Below are 18,744 nucleotides of genomic sequence, written 5' to 3'. Positions count from 1 at the left end.
ATTTTCCCCCTTTCTCATCATTCCCCGAAAGGGACTTTGCAAATACTTTTTTATTCACTGTTCAAATCACTCTGGGATTTATCGGGGCATCACTCTGGACAACCAACAAAATCTCATGTCCTACTCAAGGTTCCGTGTACTTATGGTGTTCAGTTAAGCTATCTACATAAGTTATATTAGGAAATGCACTAGTCAAAATATAAATTTTGTACCAAATAAACATTTTTTGCTTTAGTCTCACACATAAGTTAAAGTTTAAAAATATTAATTACCATCTATTTTCAACACCCTGCAGTAATGATATTCTTTTGTTCTTCCTCATGCAAAAACATTTTTTCACTTTATACATTTAGTCACTATCATTATACACTCTAGGCATTCCTACATTATACCATCTCAGTCTTTATCGTCTTTCTCTCTGATTTCATTTGTGCCCCCAGCCCTCCTCCCTCTATCATTCTCACATTCAGCTTCATTCAGTGTTTTAACATAATTGCCAATACTTTTTTATTAGCTGCTTAATGTATTCTAGGATGTTTCCAGGCATTACCTAATCTATACAGGGGTAAAGGGCCTCTTTCTTGTTCTGTGCTTCCTGTGTTCAAACGTGGGACAGGAAACATGAGCTTCCTGTGTTTCAACTGTTCAAACGAGTATACAGACAGGCTGAATTAGAGTTTATGCACTACAGAAAATTTCAGTTCCAGATCAAATGAGACTTTCTTCCATTGGTCTAAAAGAGTATGTGCGGTTCTAAAATATAGGCAGTGTCTTCCTTACCCCTATGTTCTGAATTACTTTAACCCCAACCTGTTTGGCTTCATTCTTATCTCTACATATCAGGTTCCATATATAAAACAGCCTCCCAAAATCCAGAAATAATAATCACCACTCCGGGCTTAAAGTGTCTGCTCTAAAAGCTTACAGTCTAGGCCCCTGTTTTCTTATAAGCATTTTCCAAAGGTGGCCATGCCGTTGTTATTTTTTGGCTTCTGGCTTATTTTGTCTCGCCAAATGTCCCACATGTTCATTCACATCATCACATGCCTCATGACATTGTTCCTTTTTGTAGCAGCACAGCCTTCATTCATAAGTACACCACCGTTCACCAATCTACTTCTCCATCAGTGCATCCTTCAGCCACCTGCCTTCATTGGGCATATATATATGCTCAAAGCCACACTCCATCAACATTCTCAATTTAGATAATTTCATTGTTCCCATAAAAAAGAAAACGAGTACAATCTAAACCTCCTCTTAACTCTTGTCCCTCCCCCCATTATTTACCTCTGCTGTTGTTGTGGTAGTGCTAATGGTTTCCTTTTGAACATAGTTCATAGCATGCAATAACAGTTTTCCCCTATACCCTGGACTTAAACACTCTTTATACAAGAACCATATCTTTGAGGTAATTCTTACAAGAACTCGTTCATATTTCTAGTGTGAACAAGTGGGACACGTAGATCTATAAAACCCCTTTCAATCTTCTTCATCTTCAATATGGTAATATTACTTCTAGACCCACTAGAGAATCACCTTGCTCCTATCTATTCCCTTACATTGGAATTCAACTTCATTAGCTAACTGTTCACCCATCTCCAGCTTCATGTATCTCTAAGTCCCCTATATTCTGTATTAAAAGCCTCTGATTATATCTTTATGCTGGTCATAAAAGTGGAATTATACAGTGTCTATCCTTTTGTGTCTGGCTAGTTTTGCTCAGCATTATGTCCTCAAGGCTCATCCATCTTGTCATGTGCTTCAGGATGTCATTTTGTCTTACTGCTGCATAATATTCCACCATATGTATGTACCACATTTTATTGATCCACTCATCTGTTGATGGGCATTTGATTTGTTTCCATCTTTTGGTGATTGTGAATAATGCTGCTTTGGATATCGGTGTGAAAATGTCTGTTTGTGTTGTTGTTTTCAGCTCTTCTGAGTATAAACCAAGTAGTGCTATTGCTGGGTCATAGGGCAACTTGATATTTAGTTTCCTGAGGAACCACCAAACACTCTTCTATAGTGGCTGCACCATTATACGTTCCCACCAGCAGTACACAAGTGTCCCAGTTTCTCCACATCCTCTCCAACATTTATAGTTTCCTGTTTGTTTAATAGCAGCCATTCTTATAGGTGTGAGGTGGTATCTCACTGTAGTCTTGATCTACATTTCCCTTACAGTGAAAATAAGTGTTTCTTCATGTGCTTTTGAGCCATATGTATTTACTTTTCAGAAAAATGCCTATTCATATCTTTAGCTCATTTTGTAATTGGGTTGTTTCTTCTTTTGTTGTTGAGTTGTATGATTTCTTTGTATATACAGGAAATCAAACCTTTGTCGATATGTGATTTCCAAATATTTTCTCCCCTTGAGTTAGCTGCCTCTTTACCTTTTTGACAAAGTCTTTTGAGGTACAGAAGCATTTGATTTTGAGGAATTCCCATTTATCTATTTCTCTTTTGTTGCTTGTGTTTGGGTGTAAAGTTTAGGAAACTACCTCCTATTACTAGGTCTAGAAGATGTTTCCATACATTTTCTTTAGAAGCTTTGTAATGCTAGTTCTTATATTTAGGTGTTTGATCCACTTTGAATTAATTATTGTGCAGGGTGCAAGATAGGGGTCCTCTTTCACTCTCTTGGTTGTTGATATCTGGTCCTTCCATGCCCAATTATTGAAAAGACTAGTTTGTCCCAGTTCAGAGGATTTGGGGGCCTTGTCAAAAATCAGTTGATGGTCTATTTCTGCACTCTCAATTCGATTCCATTGGTCAATGCTTCTGTCTTTGTGCTGTTTGACCACTGTGGCTTGATAATAGGTTTTAAAGTCAGGGAGTGTTATCCTCCCACTTCATTCTTCTTTCTTAGGATGCTTTAGCTATTTGGGGTCTCTTTCCCTTCCAGATGAATTTGGTAATTAGCTTTTCCAAATCTTCAAAGTAGGTTGTTGGAATTTTGATTGGTACAGTGTTGAATCTATAGATCAACTTGGGGAAAATTGCCATCTTAACTATATTTAGCCTTCCTATCCATAAGCAGGGAAAGTCTTTCCACCTATTTAGATCTCCTTTGATTTCTTTTAGAAACGTTATGTAGTTTTCTGTGTACAAGTTCTTTACGTCCCTAGTTAAGTTCATTCCTAAGTATTTGATTCTTTCAGTTGCTGTTTTGAATGGATTTTTTTCCTTAACTGACTCCTCAGCTAGGTTATTGCTTGTGTATAGAAATGTTACTGATTTTTGCACAATAATTTTATATCCCACCACCTTGCTGAATTTGTTTATTAGCTCAAGTAACTTTGCTGTAGATTTCTCAGTATCTTCCAAGTATAGTATCATATCATCTGCAAATATTGAGAGTTTTACTTCTTCCTTTCCAATTTGGATGCCTTTTATTTCTTTGTCCTGCCTGACTGCTCAACTAGAACTTCTAGCACAAAGTTGAATAATAGCAATGACGGTGGGCATCCTTGTCTTGTATCTGATCTTAGGGGGAAGGATTTCAGTCTCTCTCTCCATTGAGTACAATGCCGGCTATTGGTTTTTCATATATTCCTTTTATCATATTAAGGCAGTTACCTTTGACTCCTATCTTTTGGAGTGTTTTTATCAGAAAAGGATGCTGAATTCTGTTGAATGCTTTTTCAGCATCAGTCGAAATGATCATGTAATTTTTCCTTTTCGATTTGTTAATGTGCTGTATTACATTACTTGATTTTCTTATGTTGAACCATCCTTGCATTCCTGGTATAAACCCCACTTGGTCATGGTGTATAATTCTTTTGATGTGCTTTTGGATTCAGTTTGCTAATATTTTATTGAGAAGTTTTGCATCTATGTTCATTGGGGAGATTGACCTGTAGTTTTCCTTTCTTTAGCATCTTTACCTGATTTTGGTATTAAAATGATATTAGCTTCATAAAATGAATTAGGTAGAGTTCCTTTTTCCTCAATGTTTTGGAAAAGTTTGAGAAGGATTGGTGTTAGTTCTTTCTGGAATGTTTGATAAAATTCCCCTGTGAAACCATCTGGCCCTGGGCTTTACTTTGTAGGAAGATTTTTGATGACTGCTTGAATCTCTTTACTTGTGATTGATTTGTTGAGATCTTCTATTTCTTCCTGAGTCAGGGTAGCTTGTTTGTTTGTCTTCAGGAATTTGTCCTTTCATCTGAGTTGTCTAGTTTGTTGGCATATAGTTGTTCATAGTATCCTCTTGTGATTTCTTTTATTTCTTCGGAGCCTGTGGTAATGCACCCCTACTCATTTCTGATTTTGTTTACTTGCATCCTCTCTCTTTTTTTCTTTGTAAGTCTTGCTAGTGGCCCATCAATTTTATTCATTTTCTCAAAGAAACAACTTTTGGTTTTATTGATTCTTTCTATTTTTCTTTTGTTCTCCCACTCATTTATTTCTTCTTTAATCTTTGTTATTTCTCTTCTCCTATTTGCTTTGGGGTTAGTTTGCTGTTTTTCTCAGGTTCCTCCAGGTTTGCTGTTAAGTCCTCAATTTTTGCTCTTTCTTGTTTTGTTTGGTTTGGTTTTGGCTTTTTGGTTTTTGTTTGTTTGTTTTTGCATAGGCAGGCACCAGGAATCAAATCCAGTTCTCCAGCATGGCAGGTGAGAACTCTGCCTGCTGAGCCACCATGGCCAACCCTTTCTTGTTTTTTAATATAGGCATTTAGGGCAATAAATTTCCCTCTCAGCACAGCCTTTGCTGCATCCCATAAGTTCTGATAAGTTTTATTCTCATTTTCATTCATCTCTAGATAGCTACTGATTTTTCTAGCAATTTCTTCTTGATCCACTGGTTGTTTAAGAATTTGTTATTTAATCTCCATATATTTGTGATTGTTCTCATTCCTGGCCACATCTATGGCCAAATTGATTTTTTTTTTTTCGGTGCATGGGCTGGAATTGAATGCAGGTCTCCCACATGGCAGGCAAGAATTCTACCACTGAATCACCCATACTAGTCAACTGATTTTTGACAAAGCTGTCAAGTCGACCCAACTAGAACTGAGCAGCCTCTCCAACCAATGGTACTGGGAAGACTGGATATCCATATCTAAAAGAATGAAAGAGGACCCCTATTTCACACCTTATACAGAAAATAACTCAAAATGGATCAAAGACCTAAATATAAAAGCCAGAAGAAAATACAGGAAGCATTTTCAAGCTCTTGTGGTAGGTGGTGGTTTCTTAGACCTTACACCCAAGTACAAACAACCAAAGAAAAAATATATAAATGGGAACTCCTCAAAATTTAATACTTTTGTACCTCTAATGACTTTGTCAAGAAAGTGAAAAAGCAGTCTACTTAACAAGAGGAACTATTTGAAAACCACATATCCTATAAGAGTTTAATATCCAGGATATATAAAGAGATCCTACAAATCAAAGATAAAAAGACAAACCCAATTAAAAAATGGACAAAGGACATGAATAGACATTCTTCCAGAAGATATACAAATGGTTAAAAAGCACATGAAAAGATGTTCAGCATCACTAGCTATTAGGGAAATGCAAATCAAACCTACAATATCAAACCTGTAATAGTGTGGTGGTCTGAAACTGAATATACCCCAGAAAAACATGTTCTTAAATCTTATCCATTCCAGTGTGTGTAACCCATCATGAGTAGGACATTTTGATGAGATTACTTCAATTAAGTGTGTCCCAGCTAAACCAGAGTGAGTCTTAATAGGATTAATAGGATTATGACTCACCCTTAAAGAGGTTGAAATTCAAAGAGAAAACCATGGAAGCAAAAAGCTGAAATCAATGAATCCTAAAAGAGAAGGCTGCCATATACTTTGCAATGTGACAGAGGAGCCAAAGATCAAAGGCAGTGAATATTTGGGAAGAAAGCATGGCTCTGATGATACCTTGATTTGGACATTGTCCTGGCCTCAAAATCCTGAGTGAATAAATTCCCATTTAATGGTATTTGCTTTAAGTAGGCTAGGTAATTAAAATAAAAATATTTAGGAAATAAATATGATCCCCATGGTAACCACAAGAGAATGCTTAATAACTTACTCAAAAAAAAATGAGAAGTGATTCGAAATGATTCACAACAAAGGAAGATCATCTAAACAAAAAAGAAAGCAGTAATAGAGAAAAAAAGGTATAATACATACAGAAAATATTAGCAAAATGGCCATCATCTCAACTTATCAGTAATTACCTTAAATGCAAATGCATTAGACTCTCCAACAAAAAGGAAAGAATTCTCCTATTCTTAAGCAATGAACAGTTCAGTATTTATTTACATTTATGTTTTAGTTCAGAGCCCACCCACACATTCTTTATCAGCTCCTTTTCTCTAATACTCTATAGATTTGTGCACATGGATTTTGGAAAGCTCTGATCATTACCAACTTCAGTTATAAAACCACCTATGAAAAAGTATTAAAGTGGTTTTCAGGCTTAATTTGGCAGTCTAAACCTATGCATTGTCCTCTATTCTCTTATTACACACCTGCTAAAATTATACTAAAAGGATAAAATGGGGCATAAATTCGTAAGAACAAATCAAGTAAAAACTAAATTAAGATAGCGATAAACTTCACACAGTAAAAAAAAAAAAAAAAAAAAAAAACACACACACAAAAAAGGAAATGGGTTCAAAGTACTCTTCAGCCCAAGTATGAAGACTATTAAATAGGTGGATAAAGTAATGCTGGTTCTGAGTACTGAATTAACCAAAACCCGTGACTGGATGATATCTAGATGGAGGAAAGAGAAGGGGAGTACATGAGTGGAAGAGCAGAGTAAGGTTAAAGTTCATTGTGCATAACTGCAAATCAGTAGTTAACCTGTGAATTTGATGAATGAAAAAAAAACCAACGTGCATTAGAATTAGAAATACAAAGAAAATGACACCAAAAACACAAAACACACCTAAAAGATTTAAAAGTGTTTGCATCTGAAGAGAGGAAGTTGGGGTAGGGAAGAGTAAGTCAAGATGCTAATTTTCATCATTGGCCAATAGAATACAAATTTTAACTTTTTTAATATATGGTCACACACTATGAAAAATTCAACTTTTAAAAAATTTCATGTGTATTTTGCATTTTGCTAAATAATCAAAGAATATTAGGAGCCCTGAATCACCCTTCTCTCCATCAAATAATATTTATTTCTTATTTGTGTTTACATTTCAGTTGCAGTTAAAGAACGACCCATAAGTAAGTTTCTTTGCTAATTCTCGCGTCTAATTTGATCTCCTAGTTGTTTGGAAGTCCTCTGTGCTCTCTGATTGTTATTTCTAATTTTAATAGTTACCCTGGAAAGAACTCCTTAGAAGAAAAGAATAATCTATACTTTTATTTCTATTTGTATTTATATTTATAGTTGTTTTTTATTTATATTTGCACTTTAGATAAGACCCCAGTTGGTTCCTTTTCCTATTTCTCGTTTTTAACGGGCCTTAATATCCTAATGCGGTAGAGAAGGTTTTTGCATGCTCTGATTGTTACCAATTTCAACTTTGAAACCACTCACAAGAAAGCTACCTTAAGGAGCTGAGAAAGACTCATTTCATCTACTCTGCTTTCAAGAAACCACAGAGGGTGGGCCACAGTGACTCAGCTGGCAGAGGTCTTACCTGCCATGCTGGAGACCCAGTTTGATTCTCAATGCCTGCCCATGCAAAAAAAAGAAAAAGAAAAAGAAAAAGAAACCACAGAAAGTGACAGTGAAGATATTAAAATGATGTAAATCCAAAAGGACAAACTTAGTAGTCCTTTAAAAAAAAAGCAAATGATTAAGTCCAAGTAATCCAAAGCGTTGTACGTTAAACACAATACAGCCAGAGCATTTAATATGGCCTTAGCTGTGAAGAATACGCTCATGTTGTAGCAAGGTAATCACTGAGTATAATAATAATTTAACCAGAAATTGTGAGAGAACTATATTGGGAGGACAGGGAGAGGGAATATGTACAGTGGAAGGGGAAGAAGAAGAGAAATAAAGCCTGGTAATAAGTCAGAAATTAAGATATAATTTTTATAAATTAAGAGATAGCACAATAAATATGTTATTTAGAAAAACAGGCAAAAACACAAGAAATAAAATAGCAAAACAGTGTTAAAAGTAGATCCTTGTAAAAAAAGGAAAATGAGAATTGAGAGACTGGGGTGAGGTTTTGTTGTTTTTCTCATGAACGCATAAAACGGTTAAATTTGTAAAGGATATCAATGTGTTACTTTCCTAAAACTAAAAATATAATTTGAAAATAAAGTATATTGTTTCCCAGTGCCTGCCCATGTAAATAAATAAATAAAGTGTATCTTTATTCTATTACATTCTTAAGAGTTTAGAGAAAACTCTAGTCTCCTCTCAGAGCAAAAAACATTTATACATTATATATGTATTCCAGCAAAAAAAAAAAAAGCAACAAAATTCAAATAAGTTCCTTTACACATATATTTTGATCTTTTACAGTGTCTGGGGGCTTTTGTTTCCAACCTTCCAAAGGCTTACTATTCACTCCTGTCTCCCCACTCCCAAGCATTATGCGAGATTATTAATATTTTCTTTAAAGCACAATAAATTCTTATTTATATAGAAACGATATAGTGGCATTAGTCTAAAAAAGGGTTTCCAGAGACCATCAATAGGAAACAACTCTTGTTCAAAAAAAAAAAAGCCTGCGAGAAAATAAATAATAATGGAGGTTGTTCGGGGATATGAAAGAGACCACCTAGTAGATGGAAAAATGGGAAAGGATATAATGAGTCCAGCCACTCAGGCCTCCTGCAGTTCTTCCAAACTAAAGGCCATGGAATCCCCCAGTGCGGTTGTCCAGTCTCCCAGGATGCCAATCTCTCTTACAAGCCGCAGTCACAACTTGGCATAGTGTTGATTGAGAGTAAACTGATGTTCTGTAAATGTCCCTTTTTTGACATTTTTCCTGGAGAAATATTAGAGAAAATAGGCATTAATCCAGAGAATGCAACACTAATCTGTTTTGGGGCTAATTCATGTGTATTTTTGTTTCTCTTTTAGAAACCCCTTCAACTTATAACAGTAAATTACTCATTTCTTTCTCAATTCTGGTGTGTTTCTGTCTTTTAAAACATATGAAAATCATTCCATGTACAAATTATTTCTATTCTGGTTCCTAGTGATCTGAAACACATGGTTCTCTATTTCCTTTGTTACATAAAATCCTCTCCATTCACTGAAGAATATTTGGAAGGCAAAATTCCAATGATTGACCAAAAGGACAGAAATATCTCCAAAGCCTGATTGGAATGGATTATTAATTGAAACTGAAACATCTTCGAAAATAATGAGGAAAAGACAATGGAAAACAGGCTTAAAAATAAGAGAATAAAAAGGAATGTGATTTTTTTTAAAAAAAAAGTACAGGCAGTAATTTTAAAAGTAATGCAGGATTTAACCGTTTTCAAAAGCTGAAGAAAAAAAAAAAGAAAAGAGAGGGATGGTAAGGAGCTGCAATGAATGCCTCAGAAGCTTTTGTGGGGAATTTGGCAGCCCTATAAAGAGAATACAATCAGCACCTATTACTTTTACCGTGCAGTAGTTTGAAGAGATTTTTAAATGTGCTTTATTTTAGAAATATCTCTAGTAACTCCCAATAACCTTCTTTTTTTCTACTGACTTACTATAGAATGCCTTGAACATGAGGTTATGAAAGATAAACCTCATCACTTACACAAAAGATTTAGACCTCAAGTCTCTCCTCACTCTCCACAGGTTATTGATACATTTAAGAAGTAAAAACAAGTCTGACAGACATGAAAAATAACCTGAAAGGAGAAATGTGCTGATAAAATTGAAAATAGCTCCAAAATAACAAAATAATTATTTCACACATTTATGTATTCAATGATAGAACTAAGAATGGGGAAGAAGAAGACAAAAAACAAAATAAAGCAATGATGATAGAATAAATTGTGGGAAGTAGAAATTTGTTAATTTTTACATTTAGTTCACCAGAAGGTTTTAACTCTGGCTGAGAGATGAAGTGAAAAACTCAAAGATTCTACACTTATCCCAGCCTGTAAAGGTGGACCTCTAACGGTCCACCAGACTGAATGTTCAAAGAAACCAAAGAACTGGAGCTATTTTTACATTAAGGCCAGAGTTGTTACACTCAAGTACAGGTTTTTATTTCAACCAAGTAACTTAGAAGATGAGACACTGCCTCAAGAGTACATGTTTTCCATGCAGAGATTAGATAAGGTCCAAGTAACACATCCAGAAAACCTAACCTCATTCATTTCTTTGGCTTTCTTTTAGGTTTAACTACAGTATCTTATGGTAAGTTTTCTATTCTCATATTTGGTGTTCTTAGAGCCTTCAGAAGAATTTTTTTTTTTTTTTGCATTTTCTACTTTCACTTCTTGATAGAGCCAACTTTAGGCTCAGTTATTTTCATGTCTCTTAATTTTACATAACCAGAATCTCCTTAGATTATTTATGAATGTTTAACAAGTGGAAAAACCATTAATAAAGGGAATGAAGAGTAAATTAAGAAGGATTGAAACAAAATTCTGGACAATGGTTAGCTCAAGCAAAAAGTGAAAAAGTACCGTGGAGGCTGGAGGGAAAAGCAAGCAGAGATGACACTCAGATAGTGGCACCCAATTGTGGGACATTTGGTGATCACTATTACTAACTTTTAAGCTACAGGAAAACGAACCTGAATACATGATTTATTTTACAATGAAATATTTTTCTTAATTCAAGAAATGAAGCACCAGATTAAATCAGCAATCTCACTAGAATGGATACAGTGGCTTATCAGCAAAAATAATAAATAGATCTATATATGAGGGTCATCGGGAGTGGGAGAAAACGAGAAGGGGAAGGTAGAGAACAAAATGAGGATGAACAGATGATGAAGGAAAAGTAAGTAAATGTTCATGCAGTGATGTTTCGATAAAAGCAGATAAAGGGTGGTATGGATTCACAGACTCAAACCAATACTGAGATGAGAGTGCCAAATCGGTCAGAGTGGTTTTCAAAGCAAGACTCTGCAGCCTGGTTGCCTGAGAGCAGATCCTGACTCCACTAATTATTAACTGTGTGACTTGGGTAACCTCTGTGCCCAGAATCTTAATCACAGGGCTGCTAAGAATTAAGTAATATCAATCACCTAAAGCTCTTAAGCAGGTGCCCGATACCTGGTAATTTATAATTATCTAATATTTTGTGCTGCAAGATAAATTAAACCCAGACAAAGTTTTAATCAAGCATTTTACCAAGCACACCACACTCACTTGCTTATGTTTTATTTTAGGAAGATATTCATCAAGCAGAGGTAAATTTTGCATACTTTAATATCCTTGTTTTAGAAGTATGAGGAACTTTTAGAAACTATCTTAAATAAGTCCCAGCCTTGAAAATATAAGAGCTATTATTTCTTCTTTGGTCTTTCTCTTTTTAGAATCTTGTTATTTATTATAAAATTTTAATTACACTAATGAATGAAAAGGGTAAATATCTAATTGTAAAGACATAGATTTTTCCCCTGGGACACAGCAGCAACTGTGGAAGGCGTGCAGTCCTAACTTCGGTGGGGAGAAGCGTGCTAGGAGGATCTTTAATCTTCTAACAGTCAAAACCATACTAATTTATTAATTTGTACTTTTATTTTAGGAACTATGGAAAGCAGTTTCGGTATGTTCCATTTCTACTTCTCAATTTGAATGGTTTCTGAATACCAAAATGCACTTAGAACTTTTGCTAACTCTGTTAGTATATAAAGCTTTGCAAATCTTAATATTCCTACTGTTCATTCCTCTTTATTTCTCACTAGTCATCATTTTGTAAATTACTTAAAATCAACAGGAAAAATTAATTGCTTTGATTAACAAAAAGAGAACAAATAAAAGAAAACATAAGAACCTTTTTAAAACTTAGACTGGAGTTGCTATTCAAGAGGAGAGTTCAGTCTGAAGAAAAGAGAGAAGGTCAATGTAAAACAACACGTCTGCCATTCTTCCTAAATAATCTCAAACTTCTCCATGCACCAGATGAGACAGGAAAAATACATCTTCCAAACAAAAGCTTAATGGAAGCCCCAGAGTGTGTCAACTCTTGAGATGATAGAAAGCGTCCATCTCTTTTTATCTTTCCTAAACACAATAATCTGCCATCTTTTAAAATTTTTAAATTTCTCTAAGTGCATGACTGACATTTCATATTATCCTGGAAATCTACAGTAATACTTTCATTTGATACCTTCCCACATCCTAAATATACCTCATTATTTCTTCCATATTTGTTTTGATTCCTAAAGGGACCTTGATCACCCATTAGTAAATTATCTTCCAAACATCTATTAGTAAATTATTTTCTAAAGTTGATTGGATTTGTATTACTTTTTTTCCTTATTCCTGATTCCAGTTAAGAGTTGGAAAATAAATCTTTATACTTATTCCTTAAAAGTCTCTCCATAATATGCATAGGCATGAGAGGATCTTGAGGAAGAATTAAAGTCACAGAATTAAGGATTAATTGCCATTATAAATTAAGAAAAATCCTGTCCTGGTATTAATTTATTAGTTCATGGAAAAATATAACACTGAATCAAAATATACAAAGACACATACTTCTGAGTGACAGTAATAAGAGCAAGCAAAAAAGGGGGTCAGTTAATGAAAGTGTAACAAACAGAAAAAAAAACAAAATGCTGCTAACTATCTGCCAGTTCCCTAAAAAATTATAATCCTCTGCAGTGGATAAGTATATAAAAGTTTAAGCAGGATTCAAAAGTATTCAAAGGTAAGGTAGCCCTGAAGCCACCAAACCAGGCATCTGTCCTTAAACCAACAGAAATAAAAACATCAAATATTTCTGTGGCAAATAATGACATGAGACATACTTCTTTAAAACTAATACAATCTTTAAAATGTGATTGGTACAGAGTAACATAGTTGAGTCATAAAATGTTTGTATAATTTACATAAATCCATACTTAGCTTCCTATAGAAAAACTGTCAAAAACATGTATAATTAATTTGCACAACAGAAAATGCCAAAAGAAATAAAAATATCAAGCCACAATTATTATTAAAAAAAAATAAAAAGGTAAAATATGACAACTGCTGTGGTAGTTAGATTCAGTTGTCAGTTTGGCCAGGTGAAGGTACCTAGTTTTGTTGCTGCAGACATGATCCAATGGTATGTGAACCTTGGCTTGGAGACATGCTTGCTGCAATGAATGACGTTTGACTTAATTGGCTGGTGCTTAAATGAGAGAGCGCAACGTAGCACAGCCCAAGCAGCTCAGCATACCTCATCTCAGCACTTGCAGATCAGCCCAGGCCTTTGGAGATGCAGAAAGGAATCACCCCAGAGAAAGTTATTGGAACCCAGAGGCCTGGAGAGAAGGTCAGCAAAGATTACCCTGAGCCTTCCCACGTAAGAAAGAACCTCAGATGAAAGTTAGCTGTGTTTCCTCTGAAGAACTAACAAAATAAATCCCCTTTTATTAAAATCCAATCTGTCTCTGGTGTGTTGCATTCTGGCAGCTAGCAAACAAGAACAACTGCCATCATAAAAATCCAATACTCAATGTTTGTGGAGTTGTAAAAAATTAGTTTCAATAACATGTTTCCAGGAGAAAATGCTATATACTCTAATAAAATCTAGCAAAGAGCCCAAACACCGAACTCTGAAAGAACTGATAGGCAGAGTGTAGCTGATTAACACAATGTATTATAATATTATAAATAGGAGTGACAATTGTGAGGATAGTTAAATGTCGATTCTACAATGTAATGAAAACTGAAGAAAAATAAACGTATGTACATCACAATCAAAATAGTAAGAAATCATTTCTGTATAAACTCGAAAAAGCTTATAGTGTTTTATAAAGCAAAAAAGCAAGGCAAAATTATTGACTGTCAACTGACACTTAAACCCTACCTCTAATCTTTTATTATGCAACCAATTAAGTATACAATTTTTAAATTTTATGGAATTACAGTAATTACAATTTCCTATAGCAGCTATTTGACTAATTAGAATTACTACTTAGATTTCCATTTTGTAGCATATCTTTATTTTTAAAAATGATAATCTTGTTTTTGGTTGAGAAACAGACATTAATTTATTTTTTTATTGGCTTTTCGGAATCAGGGTCTGCAGTTTCTATTAAAAGGTTATTTTTATCGGGCGGGCCATGGTGGCTCAGTGGCGGAGTTCTCGCCTGCCATACCAGAGACCCAGGTTCGGTTCCCGGTGCCCGCCCATGTTAAAAAATAATAAAAAACACTGATGTGAACCGACATTAGAGAATAAGCTTGGAATATGTCATTGGTAACAGAGACCAGCAGGAGTTAGAAACAGGGTAAGATAATGGGTAATTGGAGCTGAAGGGATACAGACTGTGCAACAGGACTAGATACAAAAACTCAAAAATGGACAGCACAATACTACCTAATTGTAATGTAATTATGTTAAAACACTGAATGAAGCTGCATCTGAGCTATAGTTTTTTTGTTGTTGTTTGTTTGTCTTTTATATATTTTTTTGTATTTTTTATTTTTATTTTTTCTCTATATTATCATGTTATTTCAAATAATAATAATAATAAATAAATAAATAAAATAAAGGTTATCTATTTTTCAAGTATTGGGTCCAAAAAAGTTTCTCATTGATTATTTTCAATTCTGTATGTATAAAATATGTTTTTCATATTCCATTCCATAACATCCTAAGTAATAGTCATTCTAAGTAATAGTCATTCTCTTAAGTAACCAATGAATTTTAGATGAGTTAAAAAAAATAACAGTACTGATTAACAAAAAGAATCATGAGCATGACAAAAAAATCCTGTCAACAAAAAAGAGAAGGAATATCCAAGCCAACAAAATGTAGTTGGAACAGAAGAAGACAGAAAAGAATAGGAAAAGAGACAGTAAAATGAAAAAAAATAATAAAAGTAGCCAAGCTTAAATAAATTTTTGCAACTATAATATGTTAAAATCTAATAAAACTGTAAAAAAAATTAATGTATATAAATGAATTATGTAACTCTCAACTCTTTTTAAGAATAGCAGTTATAGCTAGGGGTAAATAATAAACTTACCTTAAATCACTGGCAGAGACTTCTCACTTGGTACAGATGTAGAAATGACATACACAAGAATATCCCTTCCAGTACTTGGGCAGCAGGTCATGCAGCCAGCATCAAGAACTCCCTTAACTTAGATCAATAATTTCTAAGTAAATGACACAAATATTTTGGCAGTTTGTTAGTGTCATTTTCTTGGGCCATCACAGAAAAGATTATTGAAAGAGATTATGATCTATGCGCAAAAATCAACTGAAAGTATATGTTTGTTTTGTATTTCAGATACTAACGCACCGCCTACTAGTAAGTCACTTTTCTGTTTAGTAACTGTAAAGTATAATGATGTATTTATTACGGTAGTGATATTTTCATTTACAACTGCACAAAACTAAACATTTTAATGATTTATTGAAAATGTTTTTGAAGTATAACTACACTGATTTACAGGAAGAATGTATTGAGAATAGCAGTGTCAACTACCTCAACAATGAAAGAATGAAATGAAAGAACGTATGCCTACTCCATACTCAAATTTCAATTCCAATGAAGTTTACTCATAGATTTAAAAGGCAAAATTATTAATATAGTTTTGAGAAAATAAGATAGAAACATAATGATGAATTTAGGACACAGAAATGTCTTCTAAAAGACCCCAAACCCATATACTATAAGGAAATGATGGGCTAAATGTGGAAAAGTTCAAAATAAAGAACTTTTGTTTATCAGAAGTCAACATTAAGAGGGCAGGCCACAGTGGCTCAGCAGGCAGAGTTCTCACCTGCCATGCTGCAGACCTGGGTTCATTTCCCATGCCTGCTCATGCAAAAAAAAAAAAGTCAACATTAAGATATTGAAAAGGCAAGCTCCCAGTAAAAAAGTATTTTTACGACATACGTAACCCGCCCCCCACCAAAAAAACATCAGAATATATAAGAAATGCCTACAAATCATTACAGAAAGACAGACAATCCAACAGAAAAAAAATACAAAATGCTTAACAGGCATTTCAGAAGGAAGGCTCATTTATATAAGACACATACACATACACTTCCTTTTTTTCTGGAGGGCCAGTTATTAACCATTTACTAGCATAACTTTCATTGATACCCATTAAGATTCCTATCAGAAGTGCATAAATGTTCAATTTTCCATAATCTTGTCAACACTTGGTGTCCTAAATAGAGGAAGCCGAGTAAAATATAAACAGGAGTTGTTTGTACTTTCATTGCAACTCCTACATATACCAAATATTATTTCAAATAATAAGTTTAAGAAAAAAATCACCCAACAAGTTAAAGAAACAAGATTGAGATATCACTCTAGAGCTGTTGGCAAAAACTGAAAAATCTTCATAGAACCAAGTGTTGACAAGATTATGGAAAATTGAACATTTATGCACTTCTGATAGGAATCTTAATGGGTATCAACAAAAGTTATGCTAGTAAATGGTTAATAACTGGCCCTCCAGAAAAAAAGGAAGTCTATGTGTATGTGTCTATAATAAATTGCATTGATATAAAGAATACAGAGCACACATTTTACAAATAATAATAAAATATGCAATACTTTGTATTAAAGTTTTAAATGGTCATTATTTATGTGAAAATATACTCAGCCTCATTAATCAAGAAAATGCCTATTAAAATCATAAGAAACTATCAACTAAGTGTACCAATCTTATCAACTAAGTGTACCAACCTTTGGACATACTGGACAAAGACTTTTTAAAAATGATCCTCAGTATGCTCAGGGAGATAAAGGAAAACAGAGAAAGCACTAAAGGATGGAGGAATGGCATCATCACCATGGTTGTGCCAGTTTGAAGTTTTTATGTACCCCAGAAAAGCCATGTCCTTTTTCCTGATCCAATCTTGTGGGGGCAGCTAGGTTTCATTTAATCTTGATTCAATATATTGTAGGGTGGAAACCCTTTGATTAGATTATCTCCATGGAGATGTGGTGCGCCCAGTTGTGTATTGGCCTTTTGATTAGATGGAGATGTAATTGCACCCATTCAAGATGGATCTTGATTAGTTTCCTAGAGTCCTTTAAGAGGGAAACATTTTGGAGAAACTGCAGATGCAGGTGCTTGGAGAACAGTTGCTTCAGACCTTACAGAGACATGGATGTTTGGAGATGCTTGGAATGTCAACAGAGAGAGCAGACACCTAGACAGAGACCAGCAGACATTGCCATGTGCCTTCTCAAGAGATGCTAAGCAAGCCAGAACCCAGATTTGTCCTGAAGGAGCTATGTGAAGGCCCACAGAGGCTTAGAGAGGAAACTATTGGCATCAGAAGCTGGAAACAACAGAACTGGGAACAAGAACCAGCAGATGCCAGTCATGAGCCTCCCAGATGGCAGAGGTGTTCTAGACACATCAGCCTTTCTTGAGTCAACTCTCTTTTCCTGGATGCCTTAGTTTGGACATTCTTGTGGACTTAGAACTGTAAACTTGCAACTTAATAAATTCCCTTTTTAAAAGCCAATCCATTCCTATATACTGTATTCCTGCAGCATTTAAGAAATCAATACAGATTTTGGTACCAGGAATGGGTGCTGTGGTATGCAAATACCAGCATGTTGGAACGGCTTTTTAAATGGATAACAGGGAGATTCTGAAAGAGTTGTGAGGTGCTTGATAGGGAAATCCTGTGGAATGTGCTAGTTTGAAGCTTCTATGTACCCCAGGAAAAGCCATGTCCTTTTCAATGATCCAATCTTGTGGGAGCAACCATGTGTCTTTTAATCCTGATTCAGTGTTGTACGGTGGAAACCCTTTGATTAGATTATCTCCACAGCCATGCAGTGCTCCCAATTGTGGGTGTGCCCTTTTGATTAGATGGAGATGTGACCTCACCCATTCAAGGTAGGTCTTGATTAGTTTACCAGAGTACTTTAAAAGGGGAAATGTTTTGGAGAAACCTCAGATGCAGGTGCAGACACAAACATCTGGAAATGCAGAAGCCCCAGGAGATTCAGTTGCTTCACAGCCCAGCAGACATTGCCATGTGCCTTCCCAGGAGATACTAAGCAAGCCAGAACTCAGAGTTGTACCCTGGAAGAGCTAAGTGAAGGCCCACAAATGCTTAGAGAGGAAACCACTGCCATCAGAAGCTGGAAGCAACAAAACTGGGAATACGGGCCAGCAGACACCAGCCATGTGCCTTCCCATGTGACAGACATCAGCCATTCTTGAGTCAAGGTATCATTCCCTGGATGCTTAGTTCGGACATTTTTATGTCCTTAGAACTGAAACTTGTAACTTAATAAATTCTTTTTTAAAAGTTGTTCCATTTCTGGTATATTGTATTTCCAGCAGCATTAACAAACTAAAACACCCACAACCTACAAACCATGTGAGAACACAGGCAATGTCAGTCTTGTTTATTGCTGCACCCCTAGTACCTGGTATAGCACTTAAGATATCCTGAACAAATATTCACTGCACAAATAAACTAAACAATAAATGAATGAATAGGAAGAACTTCAATATAAACTGTTTAGCATTTTATAAACAAATCACACAGAAATCCTTGTGTTTCTATGTTAGAAGGGATGGTATAACAATTCATTGCTTTCTTATCTACTTCAAATCTATGATATTCCGCAGTGTTCCTGATATCTGAGGACTGTCATTTCCAGCCTCTGAAAATCGTGATACTCATTTTTCTTTTCCCATCA

General features: G+C 34.9%; 1 protein-coding gene across 1 annotated transcript in view; it reads left to right on the top strand.

Annotated features, from left to right (window-relative positions):
- Positions 1-16,420, top strand: part of LOC143683220 (uncharacterized) — a 51,361-nt gene extending 34,941 nt beyond the window's left edge. Inside the window, exons 5-9 of the mRNA XM_077159405.1 lie at positions 7,169-7,192; positions 10,275-10,295; positions 11,278-11,298; positions 11,637-11,657; positions 15,343-16,420. Of these exons, the coding sequence (XP_077015520.1) occupies positions 7,169-7,192; positions 10,275-10,295; positions 11,278-11,298; positions 11,637-11,657; positions 15,343-15,452 (197 nt within the window). The 3' untranslated portion in view covers positions 15,453-16,420. The remainder of the gene's footprint in view (positions 1-7,168; positions 7,193-10,274; positions 10,296-11,277; positions 11,299-11,636; positions 11,658-15,342) is intronic.
- The last annotated feature ends 2,324 nt before the right edge of the window (positions 16,421-18,744 follow it).

This window comes from Tamandua tetradactyla, chromosome 5, assembly GCF_023851605.1.
Source record: "Tamandua tetradactyla isolate mTamTet1 chromosome 5, mTamTet1.pri, whole genome shotgun sequence".
Taxonomy (NCBI): Eukaryota; Metazoa; Chordata; class Mammalia; order Pilosa; family Myrmecophagidae; genus Tamandua; species Tamandua tetradactyla.
Note: the sequence above shows the minus strand (reverse complement) of the source record. Positions and strands in the feature narration are given on the sequence as shown.